General features: G+C 37.7%; 1 protein-coding gene across 3 annotated transcripts in view; it reads left to right on the forward strand.

Annotated features, from left to right (window-relative positions):
* LOC149943490 (transient-receptor-potential-like protein) overlaps positions 1–26,643 on the forward strand; it is a 132,775-nt gene that overhangs the window by 71,399 nt on the left and 34,733 nt on the right. For all 3 annotated transcript variants that reach the window (XM_090174886.1, XM_090174887.1, XM_090174888.1), the window contains exons 3-6: positions 17,703–18,553; positions 20,073–20,477; positions 20,553–20,795; positions 25,514–25,725. In XM_090174886.1, coding sequence (XP_090031012.1) covers positions 18,239–18,553; positions 20,073–20,477; positions 20,553–20,795; positions 25,514–25,725 — 1,175 coding nt within the window. In that variant the 5' untranslated portion in view covers positions 17,703–18,238. The remainder of the gene's footprint in view (positions 1–17,702; positions 18,554–20,072; positions 20,478–20,552; positions 20,796–25,513; positions 25,726–26,643) is intronic.

A 26,643-nucleotide genomic window follows, 5' to 3' on the forward strand; every position in this document is an offset into this window, starting at 1 on the left:
TGATTTTGGAAATTTGTGGTTTAAACGCAATTTTCTTCATCATCCGACATAAATTCACATAATTTCAAAGGCCTGACTGGCGTTAGAATTTGACGAGTTTCACGCGCTAGTTCCCAGAATAGGATTGGTCGTATATGCTACCACGTGCTAAATTCCGGTCGAATTTTTCAAATGCTGATGTGGCCCTTTAAAAGGTTTTCGTCATTGCAGATCCGGTCAATCATGTTCTGTCTAGTGATGTAAATTTACCGGTAATAATAAAAACGGTAAAATTGCCGGTAAATTTACCATTAACTTTTTTATTTAATCAAAATAATGGTTTGATGTCACAATAATTATTAAAATAGTATTTAAATTTTACCATAGCCTTAGGTTACATTAAACTTACGACGTTGGAGAAAATAACCCCTTAGAAATACATTTAAATGTATGGAACGTAAAATCACAGTGCCGGGAATTCGGAGTCCTTAACGGGGCCGCTGAATAGTCTCGAAAATGATTAGTCTCGAATGTGAATAACACCGAAAGATTGTAAAAAGTGTCCTAACTTCGAATCTGAATAGTCTCGAAAATGAATAACCATGAAACTGATTAGCGTCGAAGCTGACTAGTCTCGAAAGCTCAATGTGCGGTACTGGAATAGACTCGAAACTGAACAGATCGACTCTAATCTGAATAGTGTCGAAACTGATCAGATCCACTCTAATCTGAATAGTTTCGAAACTGATTTAACTCGAATCTGACTTCACTCGAAACTGAACAGACTCGAATCGTAATAGTTTCGAAACTGATTTAACTCGAATCTGACTTCACTCGAAACTGAACAGACTCGAATCGTAATAGTTTCGAAACTGATTTAACTCGAATCTGACTTCACTCGAAACTGAACAGACTCGAATCGTAATAGTTTCGAAACTGATTTAACTCGAATCTGACTTCACTCGAAACTGAACAGACTCGAATCGTAATAGTTTCGAAACTGATTTAACTCGAATCTGACTTCACTCGAAACTGAACAGACTCGAATCGTAATAGTTTCGAAACTGATTTAACTCGAATCTGACTTCACTCGAAACTGAACAGACTCGAATCGTAATAGTTTCGAAACTGATTTAACTCGAATCTGACTTCACTCGAAACTGAACAGACTCGAATCGTAATAGTTTCGAAACTGATGGCTATTTTAAACAATAGTGTGGCATCCGCCGGACGGGCCAACTCGCACATCCGCCGTACGCACCAAGGGATGTGCTCGCCTAAACCAAACGGAAGTCAGATTCGAGTGAAGTTATAGTTTCGAGGGAAGTCAGTTTCGACGCTAATCAGTTTCATGTTTATTCATATTCGAGATTATTCAGATTCGAGACTAATCATTTTCGAGACTATTCAGGCGTCTCTCTTTAACATTAAAAGGATTTGGTTTTCTGGTCCAATGTAAAATGTTATTGTTTCTTCTTTTATTTGAAGTTTAACAAAATATTTTTGGGTGTTTTGGCTTTATGAAAATAATTGGTAAATTTACCGGTAAAACCACTCGGTAAGTTTACCGTAATTTTACCATTACCGGTAAATTTAACTCGGTAAATTTACCGGCTCACATAACTTCTGTCACTTTTCCTCTGATATTTCCGGCGATTTTGATTACCGCCATTTTTTGGATTAATGCGTACTAGGGTTTCGCAACAGATGAAATTTTTTGGGAGTAATTTATTATTGGCTGAATCACAAAAAAGTTTAAATTTCCGGGATACAGAGATGCTAGTCGTTTTTCTGATTTATCTTTGGCGAAGAAAGGAGTAAGAAAAAATGCACGAGCAAGGCTACTTAGAGGTGTTATGTTACTTATGGTAAAGCCTAGACGTAATTTTTGTCTACAACGTGAGGCTACTTGGATTTACTACGTATGTCACATTCCGGGCAAAAATCACTCAATATTTCCCAATAGAACGTTGTTCGGATTATGACCCCTGCAATAAGAAGGTATTAGTTTTTTTTCTCGCGTCGTAGCCAGTTCGCCTTTATCGGTGCTCTTTTGAGCTGGAACCTAGACGGAATGCTATAATTCTTCTCGGGCTTATTGGCCCCAGCAACTCCCTCGACTCATATTGAGAGAAACACGAAAAAGGTTGACCTACGTTGGGTGCCTAATATACTATACGTGGACCTGCTTTTTTGGCAGAGGTTGAATTTCCTATATTGGCCCGCGTATTCTCGCTTGTCATTACCGAAGAAGGTTTCCCAGTTGAGCGTGGCGTTTGATTTAGGCTCGAAAGGAATGCTCTGTACTTGCTAGTGACTGTTAGGGAATTTATGCCACGATTGGCGCTACCATAGTTGAAAGGCATAGTTGAGATTGGAAGTTTTTATATATCTTGTTTACAAGGGGTATCTACGTCTTTCGTTCTTATTTGCGTAAAAGAGGACTCTTATAGGCGCGTACTTTTCCGTGTTTACTCAGCGAGGACCTTCATTCGTAGTTGGTTTAGAAAAGTAAACTGCATATGGTTTTCAATTTGGTTAAATAATTCACTAAAAGAATTAATATGCGGGAATTTTAAATGTATTTAGAACACCGCGAATTACATACTCTTTTTCTGGACTTTTTGGTTTTTCCTTTTTACCACTATTCCTAAAGTCAGGCTAAGATAAGTTGCAATCGAATTGCGAAATTGTTCAAAGACAATATTTTAGATTCTATACTTTGAATACCTTTAAAAGGCATCAAAATCGTTCAAAGTTTAGTAGTCTTCGCAAATAGGGCAGGAAAAATGGAAAATTATGATTGACCGGAATCGTTATCACGGAAGGGGAAGAGTTACTTGAAATTATAGTGCTGAACTTTTCAAATGATTCTGTGGTCCTTTAAGTTTGACCTTAGAAATCTCACCTATAGAAACGTGAAATCTGTACTAAATCTAGATAAAAAAATTATTTTTAAAATAAATTATATATCGAAATCTCCAGTCTTACTTTAAATAAAATGAGAATTCGATAATTTGAACTATTTACTTAAATATAACAGTCTTTGCTAAGTCAAATTCTAAGATTTGACTTATAAGAGATAGATGACCATAGTTAAAAATTCTTTCGCAGTGGTAAAGCCACCAGAGGCGAATTTTTAAACACCTGGAGTCTTACCAGATAGCGCCAACAATCTGAATCGTATAAATTTTATATTATCTAAAAACCACGAAAATTATTAGGGTTTCTGTTTTTAAAATAGCATTAGAAGTGGTTTAATTTTTGTATAATAAGTCAGTATTTATTCAGTTTCCAAAAAAGGTTTAATTTGGCGCCATCTAGTATAAATAAAAGCATTAAAATCGAACTTCTCACGGCTTTTCGCAAAATGTTTGTCCTTCTAAACAATTTGAAAATTAGTCAACTTAATTATTTAAAATCTTATTAAATATTTTTCTTAACCCAACCGTTTTGTGCAGTGTAGTTTTGTGTGCCTTCGGTATCTCGAATAGCGCCGCAGTTAATAGCCCAGATACATCGATGCCCACACAAAGTCTTGAAATGGTAAATGTTTTAACGACTAAACCTCATAAAACACATTCTCTTTAAGTACTCTTTTATACGACGTCCATTTGGAGAATATAACGATGTCCCGCGCTGCATATCGTAAAAATGGGAGCTTGTTAATTGCTCGCATTTCGTCTTGATTTAATAGCACTTAAAATGTCCGCGCCTTTCCACGCGACATAAACATTGGTAGCAGCACTCCAAGTATCTATTGATCGGTTTTGATAAGTCCAAGTTCGTTCTATAGATTCTACTTATGGGTTCAGCAACGATATAAGGTAGTTCCTTGTTTATTTTTGCCATAAATTTGCATTCGTACATAGATAGGTCTCTCGTTAGGTTTTGGCAGGTTCTGTCAAACTTTCAATTTGCCAATAAAAAGGAAGTGAAGCTGCTATCTCTATACCTTGTCGAAATATTCGTTTGACGTTCCTTCGTCGCATTTCATAAATTCGCTCTTCTTTCCTTGTGGCCATTGATTAATTATTACTTGAGTTTCAATAACCGCAGCGCTATCAATCGGCTTAAAAATTACTATTAGAATGTTACTTTTCACTCGCGTGATAGCTAGGCCATCGATGCCACATTGAGGTATAGCGTCAAAGGGTCAATCTCGTCTGCTTTTTCGTTTAAAGGGAATATAACCTTAGGTATTTGGTGTGGAACACGGAAGTTTGCAGCTCTTGCCTTTGGCTTTACACTGCAAAATCGTGGCGCACTTTAAGATCGGATAAAGGTGCACATTTAGATCGCTATTTTGGGTAACGATTTAAGAGCATATACGTAAGATCATTTTGGAAACATTCTTAAAACGCTCTACAAGTAATCTATTCATGTTCAAATGATCTTAAAAATTAATAAAGAAATGTTCTTAAAGTGCTTAAGTGATCTACAATGTATGATCTTAGTATGTGCTTAATATGAACCATAAATGATACATGCTCTATAGAAATGTTTGGCGCCACTGTACAGGGAAATTTGCGAAATTGAAGGGGTCTTCCATAAAGATTGCTTTGCAGGTATATATTCCCTTTAGCCAAATAGTATTGAAACTCGCCAATAGGTGATATTCAAGAGACCTTTAGACAAGATGGCTGCCATGGCTCGAAGGTAGGAAGCTAGGGAGGAAAGAGGAGGACACTATAACCTTCCACTATAGTAATTATACCGTCACGAGCAAAACTTTCTTATCAGCGACTAATTGTTTCACGTCGTAGTAGATATAGTAAAAATTTACTGATTTGATAATGTGAGAAATATAATTCTTAAATGAAGTGATTGATATTCGTTCGCTACAGTGTCTTGACGCTAGAGATCAGCTATTTAACTATTGATGTTCTACTGATCAAAAAAACTAAAATACTCTGGCCTTTCGACACTAACCAACTTCCTGGCGCGTAAATCGGAAATGTGTTATAAACCTATATCTTACACCCCAAGCAGGAAAAGGAACTTTAGAGGTGAGCGTCATGATCGTCATCTAAAGAATGAAACATTACGCTAACGTGAGCTTTTAACTTTAATTAATCAATTTTCTGCGAAATATAATTAGTAACTGTCAACCCCAATTTTCCACCATGATAGCGAAGGAGATTAAGATATTTCGGAGTATGGCGTACGCTTAAATCAAATTTTTGTCTTCTTTATTCGTTGTCTGTCGTGATTCTGATGCAAATTTGGTAATATCAATTTTGGCCACACGCTGTTAGCCGAATACTAGTTTGTTTTTTTTTGCCGCAAGGCGCGTACACGGTTTAGTATATGCGCAGACTCAAATAGATGGATATCAGACATAAATGGGATAGTAGGAAGGGAGCGGTGAGCGGGATCGGGTATCATAAAACCTGTTTACTCTTCGAAACCCAATATCATTTAAGTCCTTTGTGTGAAAGATTTGGCCGGGCTCCGGGCGCGAGCGCGGATCGGGACCATCTTGATAATGGTAACCATAGAAACCGCATCAAACACTCTCTATTGATTTCTCGCAAATCCTCATTCTTCTTCGGCTCTCTCCGCCGCCGCCTGCAAGCCCTCCGAGAGGGACGCTCTTCACTGTAATTCCTCCTTCGTATCTCTTTCGCGATCATCGTCGGATTTCGCTCAATCCTTCACACTCTCCGCGCGGGGAAAGTCTATTTTTATCCCGGATCGGAGGATCTCGAGAAAAACGAACCTGTAAGAAATATTGAATCGAATGGATACAGATCCCGAAGACTTAGAAGGACTAGAAATTAAGACCTTACTTAACACAATAGAGAGAGGTTAAGCAAAGCCCCGTATAGAGGGTTTCACCGGATCCTTCAGAATGCTTTGAAAGAATGACGTCAAATTAGTTTGAGGAAACCAGGGATTCAGGGCCTGATTGAGACCTTTAGAAGCTTTAAGTACTCATGTAGATCTAATTAGAAATGTAAACAATCTTGGAATAATTAATACAGGGCGGCTTCGGCTTCCTTAGAGCGTGAAGTACACTTAACCATACTGTTTCGCTATCATGGAACCTTCGCACTTACGCAGTCTATGTTACGTTTATTTTTTGAGATAGATGGGATATTATTAAGTGTAGTTCACGCTTACTAAAGAAAATAAAGATAAAGATTAAGATTAAGATCACGAGCATATTTAAATTAATTTCGCCAAATCTTGCAATGCAATTATGCAATGAGACGACGTTTCATGAAAACGCAGAGCTCAGTGCAGACTTTAATTCTTCTACATGTAGCGTCTCCTAGATTCTTGGTTCAAGAAGAAAGTAATTAATTCAAACGCATAAATAATAAAATGTATCTTTTGTGTTGTTTAGTTCAAATACCGGTACAGTGCTATTTAATTTTTTCATGTAGAATATGCCTATTAAATCGAATATTATAAATATTCTGTAACATTATACAAAATTTTACCAAGTGTAATATGAAGAGTATTCTGTCACATGAGAATATCTCTGTAGTTTTAAAATTTTACAAATGGGAATATTTCTGTAGTTTTAAAATTTTACAAATGGGAATATTTCTGTAGTTTTAATTTTTTTAATAGGAATATTAAGAATATTCTGTTGCGCTTCACACATATTTTACAAATGGGGATATTAAAAGTATTCTGTATTACTACACAAATATTAGAAATGGAAATATTAAGAGCGTTATGTACCAGTAGAAAAAAATTAAAACATTTGGGAATATTAATAATTTTCTGTAGTTCTACACAAATTTAAAAGATGGGAATATTAAAAGAATTTTAGTGCAACCGAAATTTTACGAATAGGAATATAAGGATCCGTCTTTAACACTTCACAAATTTTACAAATTATGAGCATTTTGAAGTGTTAAAAATTAAAAAAAAATGGGAATATTAAGAGTATTCTGTAGTGCTACAAAATATCTTACAAGTCAAATATTTCTAAGGCAAATATTATAAAACCGTAATTTAGCTATTCAAAAGTATCCTGAAGTGTCGTCAACCGGAAAAACTATAAATAATTATAGATTAGTTATAAATCAGCAGAAAGAAATTGTCGTCATTGACGAAATGTCACCCGAGCAGGATTTCTCTCGAGGGACGTGATATTCATGATGAACGATCAGTGCATAGGTTGAGAAAAAGGAGCGAACTTCGATATCAAAAGTTAGTTTTTGCGGATGACCTCTCACCGCTCGTCTTTGGTTCCTCATCTGGAATGACATTTTCCAGAGGAGCAGACACGTAACGGTATCGGCGCTTCTAGTTTCTAGTGATTTGTATTCCACGCAGTATCCCAGGCTGCACTTTCGATATTTTCTTAGACCCTGACCGTCTTTTTCTCGAGTGTTTGCCATTTCACATCTGCTCTCTCGCAGATGTGGCGTTTATAAATGGCATCGCTAACAAGGAGACTACCCGAGGTGGTTATCACCGATTTTGTTGAAACTCGGAGGTTAGGTAGACCTTATAGTAGTATGAAAATTGGCAAAGGGAAAAGTTGCAATGGGCTTTAGTTTTCCCTTAGCAATCGAAAATGTTTTTGATCTCTCAAAACGAATAACCTCCATTTAAAAAAGCATGGGATTTTCTCGGTTTCACAGGGATTTTTAAAAATTAAATTTTCAAAACTTACCCCAAAAGATGAATTTTACTTATTTTGGGTAAAATTGATCAAGAATTTTGGGTATAATTGATCAATTTTGGTTAAATTTTAACAAAATTTGGGTAACCGAGAAAATATCATGCTTTTTTAAATGGAGAGGTCAAAACATTTTTGGTTGCCATAGGAAAACTAAAGCCCATTGCAACTTTTCCATTTGCCAATTTTCATACTACCATAAGGTCTACCGAACCCTCGAGTTTCAACAAAATCCGTGATAATCACCTCGGGTAGTCTCCTTGTAAGTGTGCCCGTAATTTTAATTACTTTCACCAAGAAAGTGTTTGGGTTAACGGATAATATGTGGGCAGCACCTTGTTCACCTCCTCATTCCACGGTTGAATTTAGGTTTATGAACCCTGTATGCGTGTATTTGATTGGATATAATTTGTAACTATTTTTAATTTACATCTCAATTTTCTCTTAAAGTATATAAGTGTTATTTATTTGGATCATATTACAGATATAAACAGGGTTGTAATGAGAAATTGAAATTATATCCAATGAGCGAAATATCTTTAAACTCGCGAAAAGAAAGGCATTTAGTCGAGGTGGGGTGGCCGAGTGGCTAGAACTTTCGTCTCGCAGCGAGAGGAGCCGCGTTCGATCTCAACTTGTGGCACTGGGTGAAAATTCGGAACAACTACTTCTGCGTTGTGTTTGCAAGTTCTCTCCCCGAGGTCTTCGGTTTGCCCTTCCATAAAAACTTGTTGAGGTTAACGGTAATAGTTAGTGTAAGGAGCTTTTGGCTCGCGTGGCATTAAGGGCTTGCCACCACCCTCCTACGAATTGTAACCCGGCCACCTGAATTAATGGCTATAAAAGTCGCTTGATGGCTCAGGCCTAAGGTGGTGCCTTGGGTATTAGCCTAGCTGATTATTATTATTTTCTAGACCTTCTTTAATTAATTGGTTTGGGTTGAGACGTTCATGACTAATTTCCGCAAATTTTTCAAGATTCTAAAAAAGTTTTTTTTTATCTTCTCGTCTATAGTGGGCTGAAAATAATGAGGATAAACATTTCCATTTAAAGAAATCTTCGATTTCACGGGAATGTTAAGCGATTCGTCTTCTAAATTTAATGAGTACAAACAGAAGTTTATAATATACCTCTTACTTGAGAAGTATCCATCGTAGCCATAGAAATTAAATATATGCTCCGAAAGTTCATTCACATTATGGCACCAATTCAACCCTCAAGTCGGTCCTTAAAACAAAATTTGGTTGCGGCCGCAAGTGGGGTTTTGCCTAACTGCGCGCGTGCTCAGTCCGCCTCTGCTTCGCCAATCTGTGAAGATAATAATAATAATAATTAGCTACACTAATACTCAAAGTCATCTAGCTACTTTTAATGCCATTAATTCAAGTGGCTGGGTTATATTGCGTAGGAGAGTGGTGGCAAGCCCTTCACGCCACACGAGGCAACAGCTCCCTACAACACGCACTATTACCGTTAACCTCTACAAGTTTTTAGGGAAAGGGGAAACCAAAAAACTAAGGGGAAAACTATTTTAACAATTGAGGTAAGAACTTGCAAACTCAACGTGGAAGGAGTAATTCCGAGTTTTCACCCAGCGCCAGAAGGTGAGATCGAACCCGGCTCCTCCTGCTTCGAGGCAAAAGTGCTAACCACTCCGCCACCCCACTTCACACGCTACATGGACACTTCTCTAGTAAAAGATGTATTATTAACTTCTAGTATAAACATTTCCCCTTAAAAGAAGTCTTCGATCTAACAGGAATGTTAAGCTATTTGTCTTCAAGTATAAATTAAAGTGAACCAGTCGTTGCTAATTTGACACTCGAGATTAAGATAAAAAGAGCGTTGACCAAAAACAAATTACGTCAATTAAAGACTTTTATTTTCCATTAAATTGTCCAATTGAGATTTTTCACGCGAGCTTATTGCATTTTCTTTTCAGTCCACTTTACTTCAAAGAAAATGCTCGTTTTTTTTCCATGAGCTCTTAAATTAATTGACTTTTCTAAAAACTTGAAAACAGTCGCGTATTCCTTAACCCAGGTCCAACTGCCCATAAAAATAATAAAAGGACTATCCTTTCAAAGTATTAGCCGTCCCCCACACAGTTTTTGTGTTGGTAAAAAAAACATCCATAAGCCTTGGTTGACAAAAGAATGAAAACGTAATGGAACTGCCACGGTTGATGCTCTTTCATATCTATCAAATATTTTTTCTATCATTATTTCTTTTCCGAATGTTTCTGACGGGGTTTCGTTGTGCGGAGAAGCAGTGCCGAAGGGGGCCTCACTCTCCGAAAGAAAAGACCTCTTTCTGTGGGGGGTTAACTTAGATAGCTCGCGGTATAAAGTAACTTGCCAAACTCTACTGAGTGGAATACTGAGGCCAGAAGTTGGAGCTTACACAATGTAACTCCTTCGGGGATATTTCTCTTTGAGGGTACAATAGTCAGTCCAAATGTGAGATCAACATTGAAAGAAGTCACTGTTAGAATTGACAATTTACACTGGCTAGGGCAATTGCCCAATATTTTACCGTTTTTTTACTGATGGTTCTTTACAAATTAGACGATTTTTCGGTTAATATAATCAGGGGCCAAATAATGATAAATCCAGGACATGACTCTATGCAAAATCCCGTCCAACAGCGCTAACACCCGACCGCTATTGCCCCCTATTGGGAAAAACGCGCGATCGCTGACCTACGTGATTTTGGGAGCAAATTTTTTAGGGACAGTTTTCCAAAATAATACACGTGGTCGTCGTAGTAAATATCCTGGAATATTTATTCACAGTTATCGTATATAGAGTGGTTGTTAAAGTAAGTACTTATTTTTATACGTACTAACAATTTTAAGTTCATAATTAGTATAATATATATAATTATATAATATTACACATGTACTTTCCTAGAATCATTAAAATTAATCTAAAAATGAGGGACCAAATATGGCAGGATTTTCGAATTACAACCGCCACTTATTTCTGAATTCCGACTTAGTCAACACTAGATGGCGTTCGGGAAACCGGAAATTTCTGCTTGATTTTGCTCCCATTATTTTTTATTTACTCCTCCCCCCCCCCCTACTAAAAATGGCCGCCTGTATCTATTGGTGGACGACCGCTTTCGTACGTGTGAAGAAGGTACCAGAGTCATGTCCTGGATTTATCATTATTTGGCCCATGCTTTCTCTAACACGAAATTGTCTAGAGAATTATGCATTATTTGAGAACGTTAAAGCAAGTGGTGCATTTTAAGAAAGTACTTTAAATTACGCAAAAAAGAACCACACGTTGCAGCAGTGCAAAATATTTATCATTTTATTAACTAAGGGGAAAGTTCAGTTTAACCGGAAAAACAACAACTTGTAATTCTTTATAAATACTTAATCTACTTGTTAATAAACATAAACGTGTTAAAATTTTAATTTAATTTTGTTAAATCTAATAGATATTTTTCTAAATTAATAGTTATCAGCTAGGCTAATAACTAAGGCACCATTTTAGGCCCAAGTCATATAGCGACTTTTAATGTATTTTAAATCAGGTGACCGTCTTACAAAACGTAGGAGGGTGGTGGCAAGCCCTTCATGCCACGCGAGCCAACAGCTCCCTACACTTACTATTACCGTTAACCTCTATTAACCGAGGGGTCCGAAATTAGTACAAATCCCGTACCCTCTAGAGAAAAATGATTTTAGAAATCTTGAAATTAACTTGAAAATCCAGAAATCTTGGCAAAACTCAGTTCCAAAATCTCAAAATCAGCCTTAAAAACCAGAAATCAACACGAAAATCGTGCTCTGAAATTTACAAATCAGGTATTGATTTCTGAAATCACTTTGAGATTCAAAATCCCGTACGCCAAATTTGCAAACGTCGGACCCCTCGCTATTAACGACATCTATTGAGCCATCGAGGTACTACCCTAGAGCCGCCACTTACTTCAATTGACGAGAATTCATGAAAGAGACTAACATTTAAGGGATTAATGAATCATTATAAATCTTAACGAAAAGTTACGGTAATATGGAACAATAGCCCCGCCACCCCCTTTGCCCCCCTGTCTCGACCCCCCTGAAAGTACTTTTTAAGGAGATTCCAATGGTGCGAAAATTATTCCCCGCAAAGCAGTATTTAAAAAGTTAATTAAAAATGCCCAAAGACTATAGAGTAATGGCAGTGCTACGTCACACGACGTCACCCATGCTTTTTCCTATTCATAAAAAAATGGCCAAAGCTACGGAGTGCTACTACTCTATACCTTGGCGGCTGACGACGCCGCGCACTCGTGTTGGATGAGGTAGGACTGATGAAGTGGACGATTCTTTAAATTCCTAGATTGTAATACTTTTTGGATAACGTAGGACTGATGACGAAAAAGAAGAAGGCTGAAATGCAAACCAGTACTAACTTTTAAGGGTTGGGATTTTTCACCGTATTTCAGCGCATTTAAGGCTTTTTTAATAATACTATGTCATATTATATGTCCTCTGTGTGATGTTGACTTATACAACGTCGAATGTATTCTAAGTAATGGTGCCTGACGGCGCCGCGCACTCACTTCGTTCGAGCGCTGGGGGCGCGCGGCGCCTCCCCAACTCCTTACTAAAAAAAGCTATGGGCCATCTATAACACAACCTAGAGGACAGCACCAAGCCTGACGCATCAAGTATCGTCAACCCGATATTAATACAACTAACCTAATAATATAAATAACCTAACCTATTTTCCCCACCAAAACCCCTAAAATTCGTTGAAATACCGCGAAAATACCGAAAATAGTAAGTTATTAATGTTTTGAATGTCAACATTTTTCTTTTTCGTCATCAGCCCCACTTTATCCAAAACGCATTAAAATCTAGGAATTTAAAGAATCGTTGAATACGGTTTGGGAAATGTTTCTTTCCTACCTATATAGTAGCCCACCGTCATTTTAATCCTTTAACAAAAGCGAATATTGCAGTCCTACTTTCTCCATTACCACTCCCAATAAATAAAGGCTGGTTTTCGACCGAGAAAAAACGGCGTGACGGCGAGCTCTCTTCGCCGCGGAGTGAATTCTACGCCCCGAAACGTTCGGTTCGTACATCTTTAAATTAGAATATCTTTAAAATTAATTATTTGCGGCTTACAATTTTTGCTACATTAGATTCCCCTTAATAAGTACGTTGGTATGGTGTAACTAAAAAGTGGAAACTAGGTGGCGGGGCTATTGTTCAAAATAGCCAAAGTTACGTTTAGACCAGCTTGTTTGTACGCAGTGGTGTTTTTTGGGTATAGACAGATGAAGTGATTGAGAACAATGATAGCATAGAGTAGAGAGCAGCAATTGGAGTAGAAATGATACCTTTCATGTATTTGTCTTCCAACTATTCGACATTCATACGGCATAAATTTTATCATTCCCAACCTTTCGCGAAATTCCCATTACCGATTCCTAAAATTGAGACTAGAGCGAAAATCCACTTCGCCACAATTCTCGAACTGGCACAGTCCATTTCCGAACTCAATATTACCATAAGCCTATCAACCCTAAGTTTGAATCGAAAGGCAGTGTTGGTTCAAGCAAACGACTGGCGAAAGAACAGCGCTAAATCCACCCGGTGGCGGAAAAGAGATGCCAGCTGCTTTGGTAAGAGAGAGGTGCGTAGAGAGAGAAATGGGGAAGGAAGAAGCTTCAATTTATGTCTACCAGGTGCCGATACTATCGCCTGATTTCTTCTTTTTCGCCCGTGGTACAAAGGGCGCTATGCGTGTTTCAAACTTAGGGTTGATAGGCTTATGATATTACCGTTCCCATCCATACATTAACCGAAATCTGACAACCGCCCCTTACCGCGGTATTCCCAGGGTTACCGTGGTAAATGGTAAAAAACCGTTTACACGCAGCGTAGAGGAAGCTAATTCATTTAATGGTGAACCCCCTAAAACGTTAGCTTCTCTGTAAGAACTCCCTAAGTTTGTATAAATAGGAATATATTTTTATTTACTCTCGAAAATAAAAATTAAAATAGAACAATTTATAAGTAACAGCAAAAAGAAATATAGAAAATGACGTTTACGTTCTACGAGACAGAAATAGAGCCAAATTCATTTAATCCGTCTATATTCAGCGCAATTTAAATGCAAAGCCCTTATGACAACATTCAAGAGACGCCTCGAAAATAAATGGAATCATTAAAAAACTGGTGGTTTATCCTGGACGGGGAATACGCTACTTAATTAAAACTAAGCCAATCTCGCTTTGCCCGGATTAAAATGGCGTAAATCTCGTTAGAGAAAGGCAAACAAAAATTTCCGTTCAAATACGCAACCTTTCAAATTAAACCCACTGCCGCTAAGTCCTACTGGCGAGCGCGTAACGGTACCAACCAGATTGAAAATGGCCCACCCTTTAATCCTTTCCCACCTCGAGATGAAAGGCGGGGGGAGTGGAGGGAGGGTTGAAGTTGGGCCTATTAGTTTTTGTTAATGACAACGCGTAGGCTACCGCGAGGGGGCGCTTTTCGGTCAGCCGGATGCGGCGACGATTTCCGTTACAAAAGAGTCCTCTCTGGCTTATTAACGTTATCCGGCCGTCTCCGGAGAAGAGTGATCATCCGTTGCCATGGCGACGATCTTCGCTAAGAGCGTTTTTCTACATCTCTCCATCTCGGGGGACTTTATCCAGAGGGTTGGCCGAATTTAATAGGAGGAAATGCTTGAAAGTTTTTATTGCGGATGCCAGTCCGTGGTCGAGCCAAAAGTACCTACGACAGAGAGCCAGACGAACCGTGGCGACTTTCCAAATTTTATTTGGCTATACTTACCCTCTTCATTCGGCTTAGGTTAATAACGTCTGACACCCTGCATTTTTGAATATTTTATACTAAGGAACTCGGAAATTTTAATTTGAAAAATATATTCTTCTTGAAACTGGAAAAAACTTTTTCAAACTTTCTTCTTATACTCCTGCAAAATTTAACGGTGGTAGTTAAAACACCATGTGACACCTAAAACCCCCATCCGTGGGTATCAGATGAATGTAGGTGGGAAGGAAACTTTAGTATGGGTTTTGTTTTTTAGGCCAATTTGTACCTTGGGTAGGTGCCTGGGTTGGTACTGTAATTAAGTACCTCCGAAACTCGTTATTTTTTCGAAAGATATGTTGTATATTTTGTTTTGTTCGTATGAGCTAGGAGCAACAAAGTACAAACACAAGGAGAACGCAGCTAGCCTTTAAACACGCTAACTCAGTGTTGTGTACAAATTTCATTGGACGAACCTTTACGCTGAACGTTTTACGGAAAGGGGGAAGACTTAAGTGTCTAACCAATGAAAACTGTACACAGGTAAATGCACGAAATTTGATGCGTTACATTCTCCTTGTGTGGGGTGCTGTGGGGAGATGTAAGGTCAACTAGTTAGCTATACACGTTTTATATTTACGCTAGCTAAAACTAAAAAAATTGTTTTTGTAAAAGACGAATTGGTCTATATACATTCAATGCGAATCTATTTGGAAAACCAATATCCATAAGTACCCATGGGTTACTCATCGAATTAGGTAAGGTATTTTCAATGACTGGTTGGCCTCGGGTTGGGTGGTCAACTGGTTTTTCAAAACTGTCAATTCTGCGCTAACCTTAGAGAAACTAACTTATTTGTGGAGTTCCGTTTTAAATACCATATGTTGTTTTATGTTAAGTAGGATTATCAGACTGTAAAAGTCGTAATTTGACATAATTTGAGTAATTCCAAAAATAAATAAAATATTTGGGGCATATCTAAAGTGCCATTCAAACTATAAAACGTTCGAAGACCAAAGTTTGTTGTGGTGTTAACAGCAAAATGTGACGCACGTTTGGGAGACCAATAGGCCTTTGAATAAAGTAAAATTGGCCCTCTGGGTGACCTAGAGATGATGTTTTTCTACGAAAATCTTTGGACATAAGGGTAAATTCGACGGGGCACCCTGTTTTTAAGTAAAAACTGAACTGAACTTCGACGTATAAAATCAAGTTCGGCAAGCGTTGCTTATTTTATGAAAAGGCCTATTAACAACGTTGATTTTTAGTCGTACAATCCTTTTTGAATGCACAACTATTTTGTATATTTCGTGTGAATAAACTCAGCCTTTTATATCTCGTCTGCTTCCCATTCGAAAGGAAAAACTACTTTAAGCTACTGTATTTAAAATGCACCGAGATAGCATAGAAGACAAAGCAGACGACAAAATTGAAACACAAGTAATCCAATTCGAAGCTCTCAAAACGTTTGTCTTCTGACTAAATCTTTTGAATTATGTTGAGCCACCAAACACGTGAATTATTAGGTGTTGAACAGCAAAGGGTGACTAAGAAGTTAATGATCGTACATTAGCAACGAGTTAGCTTCAATAAAGTGTGGTGTATACATAATTAAACAAATTATATAATTAAACTTCTTTAAAATGGTGGATGAAATTTATTTAAAAAATTGAGCAGACAATCCAAAATGTGATATATTTGCTTTTGATCTAATTACAATGTATGAAGCCCGATTTTATTCCTATTTGATCAAATTATTTGATTCAAACTGGATGTGTCTTGATGCCAGTTGGATCCAAATTTGGACTTTGCATCAAGTCATTTTCGTAAGAGCAGAAATTAAACCAAATGACAACGTGTGTTATACGTGTGGGAAATGAAAATAAACATTTCATTAAGTTATTTTTAAAGAATTATAATGTGAATTTTGCTTCAGCCGAAAACGCTACGGTACTTAAGAACCGAATGGTTGATCAGTCACTATAATACGAAACCGGTCGATGCAATTTAAATTGGGGTAGTGATGGCTGTCGACTTTTTTCGCCGCTGGTCGAGTCGGGTTTCCTAAATGTAGTCTAGTATGGCCCCAAATGAATAATCAATGAGAAACTTGACAAGTGTATGTATTACGCTCAACGGGAAACCGAGATGAAAAAACTGCGGAGCGAATGTCTTTCAGACCCTCTCCGAGCCGAGTATAAAAAGTTGGGAAATAAAGAGCTGCCCCGTTTTTTTAGTTATTCGTAGCCGTCGTTTTTCTTTCGTATTTATCCGTTCTTTTATTCGAAAAGCAAGGATAGGTTTCTTTTTCTTTCCACCTCATTTAGCGCTCTGATGTAATACTTTAAAAATCAAATGGGCTGCGATTGAATTGAACCCTTTGCAATTTTCAATTGAAAGGAATGGGTTCGTCTTCCGTGTCCACGCGCAAATTTGATCTACACTATACTTTCTATCAAAGCGTTTCCCCTTTTAGTCCTAGAGCAAATGTGACAGTCGAGTTTCTGTAACTGAATGGAACAGGACCATTGCTATGGAAAACGGTTACGTGAATAGAATCCTCTTTTAAGCATTGATTGTACAAAATGGGTTGAAAATTTGGAACTGTTTCATTTGGAATGTGATGTTTCTCTTTGAAGTTAAAGACTTTGTTTCGCCGACATCATCGTGACATCGTCATTACTGCTCACTATTGTGAGAGTAGTAAATGAATTTAGAACTGATTCTGTCATTTTAGAAATATCATCTTTCCATTTGTTGAGAGATTAGGTTGATTTCAGGTCTATACAATAATAATAATCAGCTAGGCTAATCACCCAAGGCACCACCTTAGGCCTGAGCCATCAAGCGACTTTTATAGCCATGAATTCAGGTGGCCGGGTTACAATGCGTAGGTGGTAAACCCTTCATGCCACGCGAGCCAACAGCTCGCTACACTAACTATTACCCTTAACCTACACCACGGAAGTATATTCCCAAATCAATTGATATTTTAATATTTACTCTGTTTATAAGATTTAAATATTTAATTGTTAAAATTTTGTTTATTTAAAAACAATTCCGATGAAATTTAAGAAATACGTTTGAAATTAAAAATTACAGTTCATTAGGTTACTGAGATGTTGCCAGATGGTATTTCTGTTGCACATTTTATATGCTGCCTATTAAAATCGCGCCGTCCACGTTTTGCCCAGAAACCAAGTCTATAGTAATGTAGTAAACTGTATACATAGTTCGAATGTTTTAAATGGTAAATTTCGACTGTTAAAATTTTTATTTTATTTTCAGAAATCAATCCGGAATCGACTCGAGAGTTAAATAGTGATTGATAAAGTTCGTCTTCACTTGGATAGTTTAGTTCAGAGATGGAGATGAACGCAAAAATTTAATCTTTATTGTGATAAACCTCATCGAGAGAGCCAATTATAAAGAAGCGAATTTGTACATGTTTAGCTTTCGCCGCGTCGAACCATGAGGAATTCGATCACGTCCTCGATCGTTTCGTGTCAGAAGTCTTCGAATCGTGTTTCGTGGACTCGAATTATTAGCAGCAACTCCGTCGCGATCGTCTATCGCGGACGCCCTTCAGGCTGCGACAGCCAAGGGCTGCACCGTTCTAGTCGCAGCGCTAAACGCCCTCAGCACTCCGTTGTCCGTACCTTGGTCAGACCGTGGCTCTCTTCTTGACCCCAGCTACACCTTCGAAGCGAGTGGATCCCACCGAACCCGGCGACATCGAAGACAGTCCTTCGAGTCCGGCGGCGAAAGTCTCGGACAGCCCGAATACAGCTAGGATTCCTCCGAGCAGAATCCTGTCCCGACTAATGCGACCATTCCTCTCCGGCAGTCTCCGACAACAGCAAAAGATGTTCAAGAACTCGAACCGTACGACCTCCAAGGGCGCGAATCGCAATCGCATTGCAATCCCCTTGGAGCCCTTGAAAGATGGTCACACCATCGACCCCAAGGAACGGACTTTTCTGGAGGCTGCCGAGAGAGGGGACAAGCACACCATGATCAGGTGCCTTCAACCCCCTAATCCCGTTAACGTCAACTGCACCAATATTTTGGGAAGGAGTGCCATTCAAATCGCCGTCGACAACGAAAATGTCGAGATTGTGGAACTTCTTCTGCAGCAGGTAAATTATTAGTTGATCCCCAAACAAATCTAGAAGATTAATAGAGACACCGGCTCTACCAATTAAGGCTTTAAAATGGAAGGGTGACAAGACTAATTCCCATGTCTTTCTATAAATCCTTTAACGATATCTATTATCTTAAATTTTCCTATAATTTCAACATTATCGTATCAAGGACAGGTGACAGATGGCACCACCAACTATATGGAATTTCTTCTACTTTTCCTTATTGGTTGTTCTGCCATCCTCCCTATACTTTTGTTACCCTGAAGCCGGTGATTTTTCTTACATTTCTCTTTATATATTCCTTAATGGTTTTCGTTTATTTTGGCTATTTTATTTCCTATATTTTCCTATAATACGTCTTTAAATTTGTTATTTTTCGAGGCATTTCGCTGAACACCCTGAAATGGATCAATAGGCTCTAAAGCTAGGATCATATGTAACATAATCAATCATAAGTGTGCCTCTGTATAACATTTCCATTTAAAAATTTAAATGAGACCTTGTTTCACACCCAAAAGTGGAAACTTTATGCAACCATAGTGCTATTGAAAAGGTTACCAACTTACCATGGAAACCAAATTTCGTGATCGCGAGGCACGAGGTAAAATATAAATTGTCAAATCCAGAAACGCATGATGTAATCTGAGCGTTTTCGAAATTAAAGGAAATGCTTTTATGGCATACTTATAGCGTTTTACAAAAGTCGCTTATCATGTTGCAAAAAGATTTGGTGCGATGTCCCGTTTAAGAAATCATTTTCAATTAATACAAACGTATGATCTTATATCGCTTCGATCGAGGTCGTTTTTTCCCGATCCGTCTCTCTTCGCGGATTTTGAGAGCAATTCATTCTAAATAAAAATGGCGGGAAAGTTTACAGAAGAACTTCAATTAATAGATATGTTTTTGGAATCATCATCTGGAAAGTTCCGATGACGAAATTGAAATGTATTCGTTAGCCCAACAGACAAGTAATAAACGTCTAAAACAAAGCTTTTCAAAGTGATTTCGTCCGTCATCTCCATTCTCCAAGCCTAAACCTAGGCCTTATGTAACTTGTGTTCTGCGTTTACAGAAAAAAATAAATCGCTCCAAGTTAGGCTAGGCGCCCACTGGCTCTCCGTTTCGTATCCGTCCTGCCTTCCACAAGGCATTGTCTCAGTTACGAAGCAAAGGCTTGTTAAAGGTAGTACGGAGACGTTACGAAGAGCAGTGAGCGCCTGGCTTTAAACTCTACTCGGCCTGAAAAATATTTATGACGTCACGTCTATAGATTTGATAGCGATCAGTGAGCGACTTTTGGAAAACGCCATTATTAAGAGTGATGATATTACATATGCTAGGATTTAACTGGTCATACTACAGATTAATATATATTTCAATAGACGAGGCTTAAGTCATAACGTCACCCGGAGACAATAAATCGTCTTATTTGCTAATCCTCTCCTATATTTTCTACCGTAAATCTTGGAATCGATGATCTGACTCGAAATGTTGTTGTCCATATAACCAGGAGCAAGTTAAGATCGGAGACGCGCTGCTGTACGCAATTCGAGAAGGCGTTTACAAGATCGTGGAGATGCTTATCAACCATCCCAGTATCACGAGTGACATGCTGGCCAACGACTGGGCCAAGACTCGACAACCGGGAGAAGAGAGTTCGGACTACTCGCCGGACATCTCTCCCATCATCTTAGCCGCCCACTGCAACCAGTTTGAGATACTTCAGCTGCTGCTCTCCAGGGGAGCCACCATCGAGAAGCCACACCCTTTGTCTTGCACGTGCCGGAAGTGCCAGATTGGAATGCACACAGATAGTCTGAGGTACTCGCTCAGAAGGATACACACTTACAAGGCTCTCGCCAGCCCCGCTTGGATCTCACTCACTAGCGATGACCCAGTTCTAACGGCCTTTAAGGTAAGACCAATCTAATTACTTCTTAAAGACGCTAAAGATTTAAGCCGTTAATGCTTGTCGCGTTCTCGCCGGCAGTTGTCGTGGGAACTCGAGCATCTAGCAATGAGGGAGAACGAGTTCAAAGACATTTATGTCGAACTAAGCAACCAGTGCAAAAAGTATTCTTGCGACCTGTTGGACCTCTGTCGGAGCACTGAAGAAGTCATCGCCGTCATGAATAAGAAGTCCGATTCGGACTCGGAGGACTGCGGTGATGACGAAAAAGAAAGATTAACATTGTCCAGATTAAAACTCGCCCTAAAATACGAACAAAAACAAGTCAGTTTATTTCGCGTTTTGCCACATGATACACGCTTTACCGTTCATATGCAGAGGAATCCATACCTCTACTTGGAATGCTTATGCTGCCGTATCGCGTATGGTAAGATCACTCTGACGGCTTTGACCCCGCCTACGAGCGAAAAAATCCCCTCTGCCCGCGCTCCCCTCTCACTTAGTTGTTTGTTAAGTTAACATAGTGACGTCAAAAAAACCGTCAGCCACATCGAGACGAAAATCTGCCGTGATAAGCATTCTAAGTAGAGGTATGGATTCCTGGTATGCATAATAGCGAGGTTAAGCAGGACGCTCTAGAAGTTTGAACGACGTCGGGAGTATCGAGAAGTTCGTGAAATTAAATTCTTTAAAATCCGTTAAGCGTGCTTTCACTTTGACTGCTAAAGAAAACATGTGCAGTTACGATAGAAATTTTACAGACTTTAGAAATAGTTGCTAACCTGGGTACATGACGAAATTAAATAAGTGTTTAACCAATACTAAAACGCTCATTATGTATTGCTGTGAGCTTCGTCTAAAGACAAACATTGGTTTTCGTGTACCCTACTTTACTTTAAATCTAATTTCGTTTAAAATATACAAGGATTAGGGGCATTTCAATTTAATCCAGTATTTAAGATTGCTAAAACAAACCTGCCATAATTATCTGTCGATTTGTACAGCAGGAAAAGTGTAATATTCAGTATTTTTATTTAAAGGCTATAATGATATTATAGCGTGAGTGAGGGTAAGAATGGACACTTTTTGTAAAATTCCATTTAAAAACACAAATTTAGAGTAGACCATTTTAAAACGATTTGAAATACAAATAATGAATGTTCATTTTTAATTTACTCTGGTTTTTGGTATTTAAATTTGTGAATTTTTAAAACAATAATTATTATAATTATTATTTTAAGATATGAAGTGAGTAAGTCAAACATTGGACAAAATAATTTTGAATTGGACTGGGGGGGGGGGTGCTAACTAAAGACAATAAGGTTTAAAATTAGACACCAATTCGCTAACTTTGGACACTTTTAGATAAACTATGGACAAGAAGGTATATTTTTGGACAATTTCGTCTATCATTGGACATTTTAAAAAACATATAACTTAGTGGAAAATTTTGAAAAAAGATTTTTTTAAGATGAAGCCTAATTATACGGTAAATTTGTTTTAAGAAGTAATTTAAGGCAAATAAATAATATGGAAACAAATATTTTAATTGGGTAGATATTGTAATATTACAATATTAATATATACAGATATTAATATATTACATATTATACTTCTGGTGTGCTGTTATCACAGAAATTGTTTACAGTATCTTTGGAAATTTCTCCTTCGGGGTTTTTTGTAAATTTGAAAATTTTCTCAAGATTTGCTAAAATTTCAATTCAAATTTACAAATTTTTGCAAGATTTCATAAAAATTTGCGGAAAACCATCAAATTTCATAAGATTTATTAAATTTGAGAAATTTGTCGGAATTGATAAAAAAATTAAATTTTGCCAAAACATTTGAGAAATTTGAAAAGATTTTCTAAATTTTAATAAGTAATTTGAAATTTGGAAATTTTTAAATTACTGGCGTGTACGAAATTTGAAAGAGTGTCGGACCCCTCGACTCTCCTTCACTAACAATGTAAGCGAGGCAGCCTCATAGATGGAACTAGCTACGTGTTTCGTTGAGCTCCAAACTCACAGCCGTACGCAGTCAGCCGTCTGCTTTCCCGGGAAATTTGAATATGAAAACTTGTTTTTAAAGTTTCCTTTCAAGCAAAGACCTTAAACTAAATCCTACCTCGTTTAAAATTGAATACAATCGACATGTGATTGATCACAAGGTAGGCTGTCCAATCTTAAACTTTGCACTAGTTAATTTAAATGCTTATAAAAAAGGCAAAACCTTCATTAAATTATAAATTTCGTGTACTAGAAAAACGCGAAATTGCTTAAAATAATACTTAAACAATTTATTTTTATCTCACCATTTCATGTTTGCATGCTATATCTTATTTCCTAAGCCACAAAACGAAATTTCCAATGAAATTTCAAGACATTTTTTTCGATAATTTTAGTTGTTTTATTTCAAGACTTGCTGTATAAATTGTCGCGGTGTAAATATTTAGTAATAAATTGCATGTTTTAGGGTATGTTTAAGGCTTCAAAATGAGACCAATTTTGCGTTTTGGCATCAAAGAATAAACTTTCAAATAAATATTTTTCAAAAGTGTCCAAACTTCGCCATGTCCATTCTTACCCTCACTCACCATACTACGTGTCACTTTAGCTCCACAGAAATCAGACATCGTCTTCAAGTTATAAAAGGTTACAAAACCGTAGAAAGTGATCACGTGACTCTTAACGTTGGTATTCAAACTTCTAGAGCGCTCTGCTTAACCCCTCTATTGTCTTTAAGGAAAACCTCTAAGATTTTTTTTGCGATTAGAAGCTCCTAGGGCTAAGATTATTTGGTTTAGTATTGTTTGTGTTGATATTTAAATTATAGAAAATTTTTCATTTAATATATTGATTTTCTTTAGAGTTTTAGGGTATTCCATGTCAATAATGTATTTATTGAATCATAAAAATTATATATCAGACAGACAGTCACTGATTCAGAGTAAAGATATTGCATTCCAACTTGTACTCTAAAATGAATAGTTTGAAAATTTTAATCAAACTATTTTTTTTTAGATTTTTACAAGCAATATTTCTTTACTATCCACTTTTGGACACTTTTTTACCACTATTTTCCCCTTTTTACCACTGTCTTGGACTTTAATGAACAAGTAACACCAGAAGTGTATAATATATATCTTTCGAGAAAAGTATTCATCTAACTATCTTTTTAATGTTATTCGCTTGAAACAAAGGCTACCGCTGATTTTTCGAAAGAGAAAACGTTTTCAGATAAAAAATTGTGCAGGGCGAATCTATCGATTTTCTTTTACTATTTCCACGGTAAAATATGGTTTTTTAAAATAGATAAATATCCCTACGCAGTGTAATTTTATAATTTTACATATTTTAGCGAAATAATAAACTTGTATTTAGCGGTAAATTTGCGCCCACTGACAAGGAGAGTACCCGAGGTGTTTATTGCCGATTTTGTTCAAAGTCGGGCGTAATGTAGACCTATATGAGACATAAAATTTCTAGAAAGGAGACGTTGCACTACCCATTCGATTTGCCATGGAAACCGAAAATGTTTTTGACCACTTAAAACAAAAAATTTAAAAAGAATGGGATTTTTTAGGTTTACAGGGTCCTAGCCACGAAAATTTGAAAATCACGAAATGGGTAATTTGAACGACATTTAGGTAAATTTCATCAAGTTTGGTTAAATTGGAACATTTTTGGGGTAAAATTGTAACACGTTTTGGGTTAAATAAAGAAAAAATTGTACTTTTGTTTTAAGTAGTCAAAAACATTTTTGGTTGCCATGGCAAATCGAATGGCTAGTGCAAGAAATTTCCTATCTCATCAAGGAGGATAGGAAGGGAGGCGAAGTAGGAGGGATGAACCATTGAGTTGGGAATATTAATCTAGAGATCCAATCAAATCTGCTCCCCGCGAAACAAGTTTTTGAAAATTACGAATGTGCCGTCTCCTCTAAAATGACGAGAAAACGTTATCATATATCCCGGGGCGCCATCCATTATTTTTGAAAAAAAAAAATGTTTTTGCCGGAAAACGGGTCTTATTGGAACGAACCATAGAGAGGTAGACGGCGCCACGGGTAGAATTATCAAGTTTTCTCGTCATTTGGGAGCAGACGGCAGTATTCTTTTTTTTATAAACTTGTTTCGCGAAATACTGAAATCTGACGTTTTGATTGGACCTTTAGATTAATATTCCCAACTCAATGGGATGAACGCGCCAGCATCGTTGTAAGAAGCCTAGCGCGAAATCGGCGGGAAAATTTCGGAAAAATGGTGGCAACACGTAGCGTAGCGGCCACAATCTGGCCGCCATTTTCCCGAAATTTTCCCGCCGAGCGCGCGCTAAGCTTCTTACAAGGATGCTGGCGCGTTCATCCCTCCTACTTCACCTCCCTTCATATCCTCCTTGATCTCATATATGCAGGGCCGGACTTAGAGATCCTGGGCCCATAGGCAGATAAGGAGTCTGGGCCCCCTTTTCACGCGCTGCATTTACTCTTATCCCTGAAACTATGCTGTGCCTGAATTTACCTGATTCAGCGTAGAAGTCTGAGCTCTACGGTTATATTACTAAATAAAAGCTCTTAACAATCTTCGACTAAATATGCGATAATTATGCAACATTGCGATTTAAGGTTGCGTCCGTAAACTGCCAGGCAGAAATTTTGGTAATTTTAAAACAAAATCTTCTAACTAGGAACTTCTCCAATATAAATTACGATTGATATTATAGATTTATGACTTCGAATACAGTAATTACGGTCACTGGAGGGCCCCTTCCAAGGATGGGCCCCTAGGCCACGGCCTAGGTTGACCTAGGCGGAAATACGGCACTGCATATAGGTCTACATTACGGCCGACTTTGAACAAAATCGGCAATAAACACCTCGGGTACTCTCCTTGTGAGTCGAGAAAGCGAAGGTACTTGTTTCATTTTAATAGCTTAGATGGATACTTATCTCAGAACAGATGTATTATAGACCTCTGATAACACTAGGTATAACATCTCGTTGGAGTTTCGAGTTTTAAAGGCAGTGTGTTTCCGTGACAGTTTGTGGCTCATCCAAATTGCCAACAGCTACTAACGTCCATATGGTACGAAGGACTTCCAGTGTGGCGCAGGGGTAACGGCATTATGAAAGCGCTGCTGTCCTGTGGGCTCATCGCGTGTATGCCCATCGTCGCCTTCTACTATCTCATCTTTCCAAGGTCCAGACTCGGTGGAATCATACGTTCACCTTTTATGAAGTTTATGTATCACAGGTAAGCCTCTCTTTATAGTCATTCAATTTCTAACCTAAACCAATTATACCGCTCCACACTCTTGAAAAAAGGCTTTATTTTCAAACCTTTAAGGGTTTTTTCTTGTCCCATATTTAACACCTTAACCGGTTTATAAAGAATGTTATTCTACACCTTAAAAAGCAGTTTTCCTGCTAGGGTGTTTATTTACACTATTTGGGGTGCTTATGTCCTCGTCCTCCGTTTTGGTTCCTTTGTTAACAGTTTGTGGTATAAAACTATTCCCTTCAGGGTTATTATCTACTCCCTCTAGGGTACAAGACTACTCCTTTTAGGGTACCAAACGCCTCCCTTCAGGATGTTACACTACCCCCTTAAGGTTTCTACAATACTACCTTAAGGATTCTATAATACTCCCTTTAAAGTTTTAAACTACTCCCTTTAAGGTTCTAAACTACTGCCTTAAGGGAGTTACACCCTTACCACGTGTTAAATCACTCAATTTACGGGGTAATATAACACCCTTTATACACCTTTTCAAGTTTTAAATTTGGGGCAATAAAAATCCCTTTAGGGCGTTTAAATTAACATTAAAGAGTGTTTTTTTAAAGATATTACACCCTTAATTTACCATTAAAACACCTTTTTTTTAAGAGTGTACCGTTGGCAAATTCTGGCTGTTTTATTTACTTTTTAATTCGTTTTTGACTCTTAAGATCTATTTGGTCCGAGTTTCCCTTCTTTATTTTACTATCGAAGAACTCTTGGTACGAGTAAAGCTAGTGGTCCACCAGAGGTTACGTAACCGTATCGCAAGCGTTACGTCACTTCGACGTCGCATGACGTTTTATCTGCGTTTTATTTACGTTTCAAAAAGCGCTCGTCCATTATCTAATGATGCTAATACGCAGACGCTGATTTTCAACAAAAGGTAATGGA

The sequence above is a fragment of the Leiobunum rupestre genome, chromosome 5, assembly GCF_980474605.1.
Source record: "Leiobunum rupestre chromosome 5, qqLeiRupe1.1.hap1, whole genome shotgun sequence".
NCBI lineage: Eukaryota > Metazoa > Arthropoda > Arachnida > Opiliones > Sclerosomatidae > Leiobunum > Leiobunum rupestre.